This window comes from Erinaceus europaeus, chromosome 4 (assembly GCF_950295315.1).
Source record: "Erinaceus europaeus chromosome 4, mEriEur2.1, whole genome shotgun sequence".
Lineage (NCBI taxonomy): Eukaryota > Metazoa > Chordata > Mammalia > Eulipotyphla > Erinaceidae > Erinaceus > Erinaceus europaeus.
In genome coordinates, this window is record NC_080165.1 from 65305977 (window position 1) to 65321115 (window position 15139).

Sequence of the window (15139 nt, forward strand, 5' to 3'; positions counted from 1 at the left end):
ACTTTGTATATTTAGGGCATATATGTGGAAATGTACCACAAAAAGGCTTTTTCAGGTTCCTCTGCAGTCATTCCCAATCTATCACCATCACACATACAGAATATCACCATGTTTTTTCTCTTTATTGTCTGTGACTACTTACTTCCCCGTCATTCCATATTTCATCATCTTGACTAAGTTAGCTAACATTTAGTCTCATTAATTTTATTTAAAAGGATTCATTATTTATTATTCTAACTTTACCTTTAAAATTAATTAGCTATTTGAATAAAATGCATGATTCTTGCTCGGGATGTGAATTTCCTTTTGTGAATTCCTTTAGGTAGATTCTAAAGGTTCTGACCTAAAGGCATTGACCCAACATGCTGCCTTTCTTTTCTTTGACTCTTAAGTTTCTTATAGTTATTTGTTAATTTCTGTGTGTATGTGGAATCAGGGACCTCATGCATGTGCACTTTCACTGTTCCAGTTTTCATTTGGATAGAGAGAGATCGGGAGCGACACCACAGCACTTCCCCTGCTGCCATGGAATTCCCATGTGGTGTTGGGGCTCAAACCTACGCTATGTGCATAACAAAGAAACATGTCCTACCTGGTGAACTATCTCTCTGGGCCCTTATCAAATTTAGGATGTCAGTGCTTTTTAGCATTGGGGCTATTTTTATTATTAACCTTGGCTGGTATTCACTGGTTTCCAATCATGAAGGATAATGGAGTTAACACATTCCCCTTCCCCCTCTCTTTTTCTTTTTCTTTTTTTTTTTTTTAACCAGAACATTGTTCAGCTCTGGCTTATGGTGGTATAGGGGATTGAACCTGGGACATTGGAGTCTCAGGCATGAAAGTCTGATTGTATAACCATTATGCTATCTACCCTCTGTCCTCCTCTCGTTTTCTTGGTCAGTTGATTGTCTTCCTTTGTTCTCTTGAATGTACTTTCATTTTTGTTAGGTTCTAAAAAGTTCATAATACATTCAAGCCAATGTATGTTTTCCTTGGGTGATTTCTTTTTAGACTACTCTGCCCTTCTACTACATTCTCCTTCCCCCCTTCCCGCCCCCCCCCCCATTTTGCCTCTCACCAGGAAACTCCCCATTATCTTAGGGGAACTCCCTCCATAAAGAACAGAAGTAAATTTAGGTTTTGTCTGAAGCTGCAACTCTATCAGGAGAAGCTCAGCACATCCTGCCAGTGTTCCCTGAAAATAGCACCCCAAGGCTACACAGCAGAAGCTCCAAGCAGCAGCCCTGTCTGTCTCTTCTCTGAGCTGTCTAGACCAAGTTTAGGGTCCCTAAAGATAGTGAATACCTCTTTGTGCCTTGCTTAGAACAAGATTGGCTTCCCGAGCACTTCATCCTCTCCACTGAGAGCTCTCATCTCAATGTGGGCAACTACTTTCAAATTAAAACATTTCTGAAGGAAGCTGGCACAGACCTTAGGCTCTCCTACCCCCAGCTTGAACTGGCTTCCATTTACACTTGACTGTAGTTCCTAGGCCATGTGAATAGCAAACACGGACTCTTTCCTTTTCCTTCAGTCATATAATCAATTCATATATAATCACTTAGTTTTTATTTAGCTGAGTGGTTTAATGGCAGAGGAACCAGTATGTAAGGCTTCCCAAGACACCTCAGTTATATCCAAGTGTCACTTTCCAGATCAGGAAAGTCAAGACATTAGATTAAATCCGAAAGTCCCTGAGCTACTCTGCTACCTTAAGATCTGGTGATGGCTGGATGATTTTATAAGGCCAGGGGTGGCCTCTAAGCCATGCAGAGTGGTGAGTAGCTTAGCTGGGTGGACCCAGGCTACTCGGCAGATCCTTGGCTGACTCACAGGAGATCCCTCCACCCTGGTCCCCTCCAGAAATGATAGTAGTGGTATGTGTCACAGGACTGGAGCAGATTGAGGCCTTAGGAGGCAGAGGGGGAGATGAGGATAGAACTGAGGGTGGGGATTTTCCTGATGGAGGGTCAAGTGGAAAGCTGGTGTAGGTTGTGTTGTCAAAGGAAGGTGGTGAGTCAAGCCTGACATAGGGCATATCCGAGGGCAAAGCTACGGCCAGTCCAGAATCACTGATGTGGTGGACCTCTGAGGAGGGGTCCTGTAATGAAAGCAAGCAGGTCAAACAAAGACAGATGCCTCCCTCTGCCCCAGTTCCATTTGATAGGAAGCATCCCTGGGCTGCTCATCTCCTTAGTCCTGAGCATGTCAATAGGCAAGAGGGCTCCACCTGGCTGATTTCCAAGCCTCAAGTTTCTTCCCAAATCTGAGAAGGTGGGAGACTATTGTCATGTTTACAACATCTAAGAAGGAAATTTATGTCACTATTGGGCCCCTAGTTCTTTCTCCATCCCTGTTGTCCTAGAACTTGTTGGGTGAGCCCAGCAGGTGGAGGATCTGAGGAATCTTGACTTGTGGAGGTCTCTCACCATGTTTGAGACTGTGCAGTTCTGGAATCGGCCACAAGAACCAAATCTGCTCCCTGGGGGACAGCATAGTCAGCTTCCTGTATGGATGCAGTTTATCCCCTTCCTCCTCCCAGAAACCTCTGAAACCTCTTTCCCAGGTCAGACCTCCCCACTCCCACCACCAAGGCTGTAGCACCCCCTGTAGTCTCCTGCAATCTCCCACCCGCTGAGACTCCCTTCTTCCCATCGCCTGTCCTCCAGTCAGTGCCCCGATCCTTTTTAGTCACAATCTTTCCTCAGACCAGTTCTCATAGTCAGTCAGTCTCTCCTCTTTCTCTCTCTTTCCCTCTCACCTTTCCTCCAAGGTTATCGTTGGAGCTTGGTACCTACACTATGAATCCACTGCTCCTGGAGGCCATTTTCTCCATTTTGTTGCCCTTGTTATTGTTGTTATTGGATAGGACAGAGAGAAATGGAGAGAGGAGGGGAAGACAGGGGAGAGAAAGATAGATACTTGCAGACCTGCTTCAGTGCCTGTGAAGCAACTCCCCTGCAGGTGGGGAGCCAGGGGCTGGAGCCCAGAACCTTACACTGGCCTTTGTACTTTGCACCATGTGTGCTTAACCAGCTCTGCTACCGCCCCCCCCTTTAAATTTACGATAGAGACAGAAATTGAGAGGGGGAAGAGAAAGAGAGAGAGACAGAGAGAGAGACACCTGTGGCACTGCTTCATCTCTCACAAGGCTTCCCCCCTATAGGTGGGGGGTCGGTGGCTTGAATAAATATACTCAACCAAGTACACCACCACCCAGCTCTCAGAATCTCTTTACACCTGCCTTCCTCCCCTGAGTTCTAGAAATTCTAGAGTCTGGGGGCCTTACAAGCCTAGACAATTCCATTTGTAGGGGAAGCCAACTTAGATTCTTAACCTCATCTCTTACGACTAGGTGATAGGACCCATGGAGACACACTGGGGCTGATGGGTCAACAGCCACCTACCTTTCCTTTTGACCATCACAGCCAACACCACCACTGCAGCCACCAGCAGGCCCAGCAGGAACACTGCACCCCAGAGCAAGGGGATGCTGGGGGACAAAAAGGACAGGAGATCTTAGCCCTGAAACCAGTGGAGAGCTACTGGCAAGGAATCACCGAGCAGGGAGTGGCACAAATGGTATACATTCTTGGTGAGGCATGGCTGGGAGGTAGAGGGAGACTTTGGGGTTGGAATGATGAGGGCAGGATCAGGCGGTGCAGAAACACAGGACCAGGATGTCCTGCTTAAAGACCCAGTGAGACCAAGCAGCCACTGCTGAACTGGGATACAGAGGACTGTCTGTCTGTCTACCTGCTGAATCAGAAGCTCCCCAGTGGTGTGAGCAAACAGAAGGATTCCCTCAGCATTAGTCCTGAGGCTCTGAATAACCCTATCTCTACTGCCACCCTGTGCCAGACACCCAAATAGAGTTCTTGTCAGTACCTCATGTCATCCATGCTGGGTCTCTCGGAGCTGGCACTGCTTGAAAGGTCCACCCTGTGTGTTGCCACTTCTGTCAGAACAAAATATTTAACAAGTACATACATTATAGGCAGAGTCCAAGGGCCTGTTGGGGGTCTGAAAAGTAGAGAAGTGGAGCCAAGGAAGAAGAGCCCCTCAATAAGAAACACAAAAGAGCAGGGACCAGGCTGTAGTGCACCCAGGTAAGCGCTCATGTTACCACGTGCAAGGACCCAGGTTCAAGCCCCTGGTCTCCATCTGTAGTGGGGAAGCTTTATGAGTAGTGATGCAGTATTTCAGATGTCTCTCCCTCTCTGTCTTCCTCTCTCCTCTCAATTTTTCTCTGTCCTGTCAAAAAAGAAAATGTAATGAAGCACAAAGAGACTTGAAATATTTCTTGGGGGGGAATCCCCTCATTCTGGGATTCCAAGAATGTCACTCCTTATATTCCCACTCCTGCCATCTCCTATCCTCTCCTTTGCATTTCTCTTTAACACAGCCTCTCTCTCCCTCTCTCTCTCTCTCTCTCTCTCTCTCTTTCTCTCTCTCATTCACATATACACACCCCAGCCTGGTCAGGTGGAGACACCTACTGAGTCATCTAAGCCCCACTCCCCTCCCAGCCCCAGAATAGGTTTCTCTGATTGATCCTCAGTGGTGATCTTATTCCAGACTCTCATCAAGTGGTCTCTAACTAGGCTTTGAGCGTCCAGCCCATGGTAAGCCCCACCCCAAGCTCTGCCCTCAGAATCTAAGACACTCTCACTCAGGCCTAATGTGGTTCAATGCCAGCAGCCCTGGCCTTGCTTTGTAACCTAAGATTTGGTTTAGTGACAAGACTGCCTTCATCCCTACAAGGGACTCCATTTCTGGTGGTGGGACTCAAGCTCTACCTTTCTAGACTCTTCTGGATGAAGGCCCTGCCTTGTTCTTAGAGATTCACCATTTCTACTCCCTCTCTAATCCTGCCCCCCACCAAACAATACACAGGGAACTGAAGATGCTGTGGCCCCAACCTTGCTCTGTATGTCCTGTTTCCTGTACCACTATTGAAGTAAGTACTGACCGGGGCTGCCTCCACCCTTCCCCCTCCCTGGAGACCATGTGCAACCTGCCTGAGTACCTGTCACCCACCCCAGAACCTACCCCATTACAGGTTCCTGTCCCTCCACTCCTTCTCTCCAATGCATCTCTCTCTCTGTGTCTGATATTTATTTATTTATTATTTGTTTATTTTTCCAACTTTCCATTTTAGCAATTATAACCTCAAGTCACAAGACATTAGAGTGTCAAGAAAAAAGAAAGGGGGGGGGGGTCAAGTGGTAGCTAAGTGGATTAAGTGCACATGGCCTGAAGTGCAAAGACCAGTGCAAAGATCCCAGTTGGAGCCCCCCGGCTCCCCACCTGCAGGGGGTCGCTTCACGAGCAGTGCAGCAGGTCTGCAGGTGTCTATCTCTCCCCTCCTCTGTCCATTTCTCTCTGTCCTGTCCAACAACAATGATAGTAATAACAACAACAATAAAAACCACAAAACCACAACAATGATAAAACAACAAGGGCAACAAAGGGGGAAAAAAATAGCCTCCAAGAGCAGTGGATTCATGGTGCAGGCACCGAGTCCCAGCAATAACCCTGGAGGCAAAGGAAAAAAAAAAGAAAGAAAGAAAGGAAGGAAGGAAAGGAAAGGAAAGGAAAGGAAAGGAAAGGAAAGGAAAGGAAAGGAAAGGAAAGGAAAGGAAAGGGAAAGAAGTTGTTTGGGATCAATAGGACTATGTTTATAGTAATAATAATAGACCCTGACATGAGGTGAGATGAGGGGGACTCTTCTGGCAGCATAGCCTATCCTCATAATTAACAAATAGAAAAAAACCCAAGATATGGGGAAAATGCCTTCCTTAGCTTATTATTTAGTAACTGGACACAAATCATGCAAGAAAGGAAGACTAAGGAAAGAAAGAAGTCAGTACCCACATGGAAAGGTTGTGTCCTCCCCTGTCTCCACAGGTAACTAACTTTCTCCAGAACACATACACTTTCTCTAAATATGTATTCTAGGGTGGGGGTAGATAGTGTAATGGTTATGCAAAGAAACTCTCATGCTGGAGGCTCCAAAGTACCAGGTTCAATCTCTTGAATCACCAAAAGCCAGAGCTCTGGGGAGAAAAAAATTGTGTGTGTGTGTGTGTGTGTGTGTGTGTGTGTATAACATCTTATTTTTCTAAAAAAAAAATAAATAATAACACTTTAAAAGGTACTTGAGGGGGCCCAGAGGTGGGTCACCAAGTAGAGTGCACTTACTATCATACATGAGGACGTGGGTTTGAGTGCCTGGCCACCTCAGGGGAGCACCTACAGGGAGAAGCTTCACAGGCAGTGCTGCTCTGCCAAAGTGTCTTTCCTTCTCCCTCAGTCTCTCCCTCCTTCCCTCTGTCTCATCTTTCTAAAAAATTTACTTTGAATAAAAGGTTAGGCAGACATTAGAAGGGCTGGGCAGTGGTGCACCTGGTTGATGGTACATGTTACAATGCAGAAGGGCCCAGGTTCAAGCCCCTGGTCCCCACTTGAAGGGAGAAGCTTTGTGAGTGATGCAGCAATGTTGCAGGTGTCTCTCTGTCTCTCTTTCTCTCTATATCCCCACTTCCCTCTCCATTTTCTGTCTCTGCAGTAAATAAATTAAATGCATATAAATAATTGGGCACTAGGAAATCATAAGTTATGAAAATTAAAACTGTAAAATACCCTGAAGACAGGGTTGAGAATGTTGACTTAAACATGAAGGACACACTCTCCACTTTCAAGACTGGATAAATAGTAGCAGTTGAGGCATAGGCCATATGTGCCTGGAGGTGAAATACAGATCAGATGCTCACTGAAGACTTATACAATTAATTTAGTCCGATTTCAGTCAGCAAACCCACTATGACAGAAATACAAAAAATTGGACTGTATAAAAAATTCTTTGTTTCAAATATTTGGGAGTGAGGGGGACACTGAAGGAGGAGGTCACAGCTGGAAAAACTGAATCCTATTTCCTGGGGGGTGGAAGGTTCATTTGCAGAAGAGAGGAGACCCTTTTCTGGCTGATTTATCTCAAACTTCTCAACCAATTTAGTTTCCTTTCCCTAAAAAGCTTGTCAAAGCTTGTCTCCTCAGAATTCCTCTCCTTTGAAACTCCCACCCCACAAGGACCCAGGACCAGCTGGAGGGGTCTGAAGGGCAGGAGGGAGGAAGGTCACTCACCCACAGGGAGCACTGTCAGAGCCACTGTGTGCACGATCTGGGGCCCTGAGGCCCCCTCCACCATGCAGCCATACTCCCCGGCATCCTCCTGCTCCAGGTTGACCATCTCCACCTGGAGCAGGCCGCCCCCCAGGTCCGTGAGAAACGTGCGTCTGCCCTTTGGGACCCTGCGATCCACTGTGGAGGACACTACCGGCTGGCACCCCTCTGGCAAGATCCTGCACCAGACCTTCCGTACCTTGGCATCCTGGGGCCGGTAATGACACTGCACCTGAATGGAGGTCCCCTCCGGGGCCTTCAGCATCTCAGGGAGGCTGCCAGCCCATCCCCAGCCTAGGGAAGAAAGGGTGTGGGAATCTGGGCCAAGGGGCACTCCCCATACTACTGCCTGGCACAGGAACACTGAGACTTCAAGACCCTCCTGTGGGCCCAATGCATTCCTGTTGCCATGACAATGCCAGCCATTCCTGGGCAGGGACGGGAACTTTACCTGCTAGTTCCAGCAACAGCAGCAGCAGCAGGTGGAGGAGACCCATGGCCCAGTAGGAGGTGCCAGCTCTGAGGCTCCTGTGGGCACTGACACAGTGTTTTTTGAGGGGCAGGAAACATCTGCCTGTTGCAGTCACATGGAGCTGTCTGCATCCATGGGGCCCTTCTATGGGTAGAGATAAGGGGTTCTCCCACAGGCTGGCTGGCAGGGACCCTGAGGGTGCTGGTGGACAAGGGCAGGGAAAGGAGGCCCAGGGAAAGGCACAAGCCAAGGGTTTGGGCCCAACTAAGGGAGGGATGGGCAGAAGAGTATGGCAACAAGGGAGCAAAAGAGAAAGAAAGTTCTTTTCAGGGTCTTCCTCCTATAGAATCTGGGGGTGCAGAGTCATAGAGAAGGGAGGTCAAGTGCCCCACTCCTCCATAGGCTCAGAGCTTTTCTGATTTGAGAATCCTGTGTGTCTTCATTTACCAAATTGGAAATTCTCTAGATTCTTCCAATGTGAATTCAAGGTTTATACTTCTAGAAATTTTATTATTATTATTATTTACTAATCATTCCTCCTCTCACCCCCATTTTCTAGAAAGTCTTAATTAGTCAGATATTGAACCTCCTTATATTGGTTTTATTTTCCATGTTATTATTTATATCATTCTGGTTTTTACTTTTTTAAATTAATTTATTTATTTAAGAAAGGAGACATTAACAAAATCATAGGATGGGGGGGCTACAACTCCACACAATTCCCACCACCCAATCTCCATATCCCATCCCCTCCCCAATAGCTTTCCCATTCTCTATCCCTCTGGGAGTATGGACCCAGGGTCATTGTGGGTTGCAGAAGATGGAAGGTCTGGCTTCTGTGATTGCTACCCTGCTGAACATGGGTGTTGACTGCTCAATCCATACTCCCAGTCTGTCTCTTTCTTTCCCTAGTAGGGTGGGTCTCTGGGGAAGCGGAGCTCCAGGCCACATTGGTAGGGTCTTCAGTCCAGGGAAGCCTGGCCGGCATCCTGATGGCATCTGGAACCTAGTGGCTGAAAAGAGAGTTAACATACAAAGCCAAACAAATTGTTGAAGAATCATGAACCCAAAGGTTGGAATAGTGGAGATGAAGTGTTGGGGGGTACTCACTGCAAACTCTAGTGTACTACTGCTTTCAGGTATATATTTGCCCTAGTTTATAGATACCTGTGAACATATATGCTCTATCTCCTGGAACCTTGTCTATATGTAAGTTTTGGGACTTTGTTAGGAAGTGAACCACCTGGGATGGAATTAGAGAATACTATGAAAGGAAAGGTCTCACCCGAGTGATGAAGCTGAAGGGTTGTCATTCTACTGAAGTCTCTGGACACAGTCTGAAGTGAAGCGTGCTGGGGTGGCACTCCTTGCATTGATTAGGCTGCAGTCAGTGGATACAATATTATTTGATAAGAATTGGGAGAAGCATACGGGAAAGTGGGCCCTACCCTAGGGTCCCAGGACTGGGGGAAGTTTAGGCTCTATAGTGGAAATGTGAGGTTCCTGCTGTCTTAGGGTTCAAGAAGACAATGGATAGTTACTGTTATCACATTATTTGGTAATTGGGTTAACTTTGAAAAGTCCCTTTGTTAGACATACAATTTCCCCCCCCTCATACTAATTAAATAGTGATTTATATGACTAAAGTTTAATAGGTGTGTACATAAACACCATTCCCATCACCCAAAGATTGTGTCCCATCCCACCTCCCACCCCCACCCCAACCCCCACCCCCCGCCGGCCCAGGAAGCCGTATGTCCACCTTCCCGCTTATCACAAGGTTTTTACTTTGGTGCCCTTCATTCTGGTTTTTCACAGCTTCATCTTCTTCTTCCATCACTTCTATTATTGCCTTTAAAATGTTTAGTCTTTAGAATTTGAAGGGCCAGACGGCAATGTACCTGGTTGAGTGCACATGTTATAATGTACAATACAAGGACCCACGTTCAAACCCCCAGTCTCCACCTGCAAAGGAGAAGTTTCATGAATGGTGGAGCAGTAACTGTAGGTGTCTCCCTTTCTCTCTCCTTCTCCCAACCCCATCTCAATTTATCACTGGTCATATCTATCTAAATAAATAAACATTTTAGAATTTTTACCTTACAAGATTTTTTTCTCCAAGCACTTCCTACTTGTGATGAGTTACTTTTGTTTCATGACTGCACAGTCCTCTGTGTTAGAAGATGCTTCTCCACAAAGGTTGTCACTTGAGGCCAGGCGGTGGCGCACCTGGTTAAGCACACACATTACAGTGCCCCAGCATCCATGTTCAAGCCCCTTGTCCCCACCTACAGGAGGAAAGCTTCACGAGTGGTGAAGCAGGTCTGCAGGTGTCTCTTTGTCTCTTTCCCGCTCTATTTCCCCCTTCCCTCACAATTTCTCTCTGTCTCTATTTAAAATAGATTAAATAAATAAAGGTTAAAAATTAAGAAAAAAAGGTTGTCACTTCCATATGGCCCAGACCTTGTGAGCAAAGGGCACTGTCTAAACTTTGTCCCAGGAAAATAGAATAGCAAACATGCCTGGGCACTTTGAGACAGTGTACCAGTTCTAGCTCTCTCTTTTATGCCCTACCTTCCCTCCATGTTCTCTCTCTGGGCCTGTGTGCCAGATGTCTTACATAAACTGTCATACTCTTCAAGTTCCTCTTGAAACAAAATCTTGACCACTTCCCAACTAACCATTAGCACGTGTGGATTTAACTACACAGGCTTCAGAGAGGATGCTTCCCAGTGGCCACAGCCAATGAAGAACACCTGTAGATACCTGTGCAGACCAGAGACAAGTGCAGCTGCTTACTCCTGATTGGAGGGTTCCGAGGAATGACACACCATTTGTAGCTTACTACCCCAAAGTGTTGACTTCCTTTGGAGCATCAGTAAGTGAACAAGTCATTGGAGTCCCCACATGCTCTCACCCTACTCCTTATACTTAAATAAGCCCCAACAAACTTTGTCTGGGAATGTTTCTTGACAACCTATTATGCACCAAACATCTAGCCAGGGACTTATATTATTAGTGATATTTCTCCCTCCCCTTTTTTTAAATGACCAAACTACCTTGACTGTTAGATAAAATATTTCTTTTTTTAATGCCTGTAATTTTTTAAAATGCATTTATTATTGGATATAGAGAGAGAAATTGAGAGAGGGGGAGATAGAGTAGAAAGGAGATAGAGACACCCCTGCAGCCCTACTGCACCACTCCTGAAGCTTTTCCCCTGCAGGTATGGACCAGGGGCTTGAACCTGGGTCTATGTGCACTGTAATGTGTGCACTATACCAGGTACACCACCACCTGGCCCCTAGTATTTTTTTCTCTTTCAAATTTTTACCTTTTGTTTTTATTATTTATTGTTTTTCCAAATCATTCTATTGGGGGAAATAATGGTTTACAAGACAGTTGTTGCCACATGAGTTCAATTTTTTTATCTCCTAGTGGCAGGTGTCTTCATAGTACTCTCACCACTAACTTAAATCTTCCCCCATCACCATGTACTGTATCCCCAAGAGTATTCTTTTTTTATTACCTTATGCATTTTTCCTTTTTTAAAATTTTTTTATTTATTTTCCCTTTTGTTGCCCTTGTTTTATTGTTGTTGTAGTTACTATTGTTGTTAATGATGTCATCCTTGTTGGACAGGATAGAGAGAAATGGAGAGAGGAGGGGAAGACAGAGAGGGGAGAGAAAGATAGATACCTGCAGACCTGCTTCATCACCCGTGAAGCGACCAGGATCCTTACACCAGTCCTTGCGCTTTGCACCACGTGACCTTATGCATTTTTTAAAAAACATCTTTCTCTCAACCTCACAAAACGCCAGCCTTGTCAGTTTGTTATGACTGTTTTCACAAGTGAAGACACAGTGGTGCAGAAGTTCTTATGCAAAAGATTATCATGCCTGAAGCTCTGAGGTTCCAGGTTCAATACCTAGCACTACTACAAACCAGAGCTAATCAGTACTCTTGTTAAAACAAACAGAGATTTCTTTGTAGGTGACAAAGTTGAACTTTGAAACCAAATTATCTGACCCTTTTTTGTTCAATAGCATGTCTCTGCACCCCACCTCCACCCCTCAACTCCAAGAGTCCAAAGCAGGGGATCCAAATCCAGAGGTGGATGTAGCCAACACAGCAGAGCAGGAAAGAGCCAAGTCCAAGAGAAGGACAGCTCCACTTGGACTCTAGCACCAGGCTGCCAGCAACCTCTCCTGCCACCTCATCCACAGTAGTGACCGGGAGAGGTGGAGTCAGACTGGACTTGAAATGAAAAAATCCACACACTCTGACTGACTCTGTATCTAACAAATCCATGCATCTCGGCAGATTCTATCTGTAGCCAATGGAGCTTCGGTGGATTCTGTACTTGCACCTTGATGGACTCTGTAACCAATTAGTTTCTACTCTTTGATTCTGTTTGTAACCCTTCAACCTGTGCGCTTTTCAGTCCTGTCTGTAACCAGTCAACTTGCGCCGAGCTCAGTTGGAAAAGGATAGGAACTGGGTACCAAGGTGGAAGAAGAGCTCTTTAGGCCAGGTAGGAGTTAACCTGAAACTTTCCAAAAGAAATAAACGTAACTCTCTACCCTCCACTCTGTTGTTAAAATTCGTTGGCTCCAGCCGGCCGGGCTAGCTTCATGGGCGGGTAACAGAGACGCAGGGACAACGGCTGGGCAGGGCAGCTGTAATTCTTTATTCAGGAACAACGATTCATAAACTAAACCAAACTAATCACCAAACAGAACTCTGCTGTCTCTTTGCGGCAGTGCAAGCACTCTCTCTTACTCAGGAACTCAGGAACTCTGTCACTCTGGAACTCTGGCGGGTTTCCTAGGGGCAGGGCCAAGCAGCCCGCGAAATTAACAGGACTGATCTAATTCTCTTGGTGGGGGAGAACTAGAACCCAATGTAAAGCATACAACACCACTCAGCTTGTCTCAGTTGCATTCCAGTTGTATCATTCCAGAGCTGTAACATGACTTTTTTCTGTAACAGACTCAGCTCAGTGTTGGGGCCTAGCCTGCAGGTCAGGTCTGTCTGTGGGCAGGGAATGACTAACCTCGAACTTGATGAGGAAATTTCCGGAGTCTCAGAGTCAGGGAAGCCAGGGAAACTCTTTTTGACCTGGAACCCTAGAACTGAGGGCAGGGGCCCCTAGGGAAGCCTGGGAGGGGGGTGTTCAGGACCTGGTGGTGGGGTGCTACTGACCCAAGGCTGTACAAAGAGCTACTTCAGGGGCTCCTTCCCAACTGTTTAAAACCCCATATGCTCCTGCTAAGCTTAAGAAGCATAAAGGAGCAGAAATCTGCCACTTTTCCAGATGTGCCTTTGGCAAAAGGTTAATTTCAATACAAAGGGGCCTGGAAGACAGATGGAGATCAACTTGGAAAGACAAAGGTCTTCTAGGGAAGAGCCAATCCATTGAGAAGTCAAACTTAAGTGTGCCTGACTTTGTTTTACAATGCTCTTTGTTTTGGTAATTTCTACAAGTGACTTTTTCTTTCTCTTTTTTGGTATTCTCTGCACAAACTGAGCTATTTAAAGAGACTGGGATGTGACCCAGCAGGAAGAGCACATGCTTTGTATGCGTGAAACCCAGAGTCCAGACTCTGGCATTGCATGTGACCAGTCATGCCCCTGTCTGTCCTTCTCTCACTTTTTCTCTCATGAAACAAACAAATAATCCTTTAAAAAGACATTAGATATGGTACCTGTCTTAACATGTACATGGCCAAGATTCAAGCCCCTACACCACATGTGAGGTGCTAGGGCATTGAAAGAAGCTCCAGAAAGGTGGTGTCTTTCCCTCTCTACCCAAATGCAAAAACAAATAATCAAACAAAACCTTCCAGGGCAAGGCCCTAGTTCCATAAAAAACAAAAACTCTGTGTGTGTGTGTGTGTGTGTGTGTGTGTCTTAAGAAAGAAATGGTGTCCAATGTGTCCTGTTACCTCACCTCTCCAGAGTTCTACCCCACTAGGGAAAGATAGAAAAAAACAAGCTGGGGATATGGATCAATCTGCCAACATCCATGTGCAATTATACAGAAGCCAGACCTCCTACCTTCTGCACCCCAAAAATAATTTTGATCTATACTTCCAGTGGGGGAGAAGTGATAGGAGGAAGAGGATAAAAGGGCTCTGATCTCCAGCTCCATCAAGACCTGGGGAGAGAAGAGGAGAAAGAGAAGGATGTTTGGATGTAGTAATAGGATTATGTATAGCTAGGAAAGGAAGAGAAGATGGGGGGGATGGACAATTATTTATAAACATAGACAAATAGTTGTAGAAATAATAGTTAACCCATATCTGCAACATTAGGGAAATTGCTGTAGTTTACAATAGAGGGATTAGAGATTCAGAACTCTGGTGGTGGGAATGGTGTGGGATTATACCCCTGTTGACATGTAATTTTTGTAAATCAATATTAGATCACTAGTAAGAAAATAAAAAGAAAGAAAAAGAGAAAGAGATAATGTCCAAAGACCACATAAGTTTTTCTGGGTCTCTCCCCTGTATACAGGAAGTGTATGGCCAGGCCTGAAACCCCAGAAGGCCATAGGACATTTGATTACACCCCATAGGAGTAAAACAGTCATGTATGGCCATAGTCAGAGGTGCTCCTGGACTCCTGTCTCTTGTGAGCCTCAGGGCAGAGCCCAAGCCATTGCCCACTGCTTCCTTCAGTTCCTGAAAGCCCAAACTGGGAACATTTCTACTAAGCTCTCATCCCCACACACTCTTCACCCAGACAGTGTGCATACTGCAGGGAGAAATTAGGATCCCCGAGCTGCCCGGGCTGTCTCCATGGCCCTGGATCCTCTTCACCCACGTCCTCACGTCTACTCCTTCTCAAGTGGCTTCTCCTGACTCCCCTGTTTAGAGTCTCCTTGTCTTCTTTGTGTTCCCAATACCAGGCCTGCTTTGCTTTATTTTTTTCCCTTCTAACAATAGATAGTTGAACCGTGTATATATTGTGTTTTCTTGGCCCTCTTTCCTTCCACTGGAATGTGGCTTCACTGGGGCAACAATCTGCCTATTTTCTTCACGACTATGTGTTCAGTGCCGGAAACAGTACCCAGCACTCAAAATACCTATTGAATAAACAACTGGATAAATAGATAAGATTGAGCCAGAGGGAAAGTATCTTGAACACCAAGCAACATTGGGTTTCAGGGCTGTCTTGGGGCTTCAATGAATCCTTGTCTTCTTAAGCTTCACTTTCCCTTCTGGACACAAAGGGGTAAACTGGTGTGCTGCCCTCTGTTACCCAAGCCTCTGGGGCAGGGTTGAGGGTGACACAGTGAAAGCTAAGCTCAGGCTGGGAAGACAGCATAATGGTTATGTGCGGGGCAAGCTCTGGCAGGCCTGCCTTGTCCATCCCACGCCTACCACTCTGTTGGCCACCAGAGAGGTATTGTAGTGGAGAAGAACAGGCCACGGTGGGGGTGGGCGTGCAGAGTGACAACTCTGGACACTATG

The 15139-nt window shown here is 46.1% G+C and overlaps 1 protein-coding gene across 2 annotated transcripts; it reads right to left on the minus strand.

Moving 5' to 3' along the window:
- Positions 1-1555: 1555 nt before the first annotated feature.
- On the minus strand, positions 1556-7713 carry TREML1 (triggering receptor expressed on myeloid cells like 1). Of its 2 annotated transcripts, XM_007529767.3 has the most exons (6): positions 7640-7713; positions 7150-7482; positions 3892-3961; positions 3411-3496; positions 2433-2485; positions 1556-2104 (listed from the first exon to the last, which is right to left on the minus strand). In XM_007529767.3, the coding sequence occupies exons 1-6, from the start codon at positions 7683-7685 to the stop codon at positions 1790-1792; spliced, it is 903 nt and encodes a 300-aa protein (XP_007529829.2). In that variant the 5' UTR covers positions 7686-7713; the 3' UTR covers positions 1556-1789. The 2 variants fall into 2 exon arrangements, with proteins under 2 accessions (XP_007529829.2, XP_060045761.1); XM_060189778.1 differs by lacking the exon at positions 2433-2485 and having other exon boundaries at positions 1932-2104; positions 7640-7711.
- Between the last annotated feature and the right edge of the window lie 7426 nt (positions 7714-15139).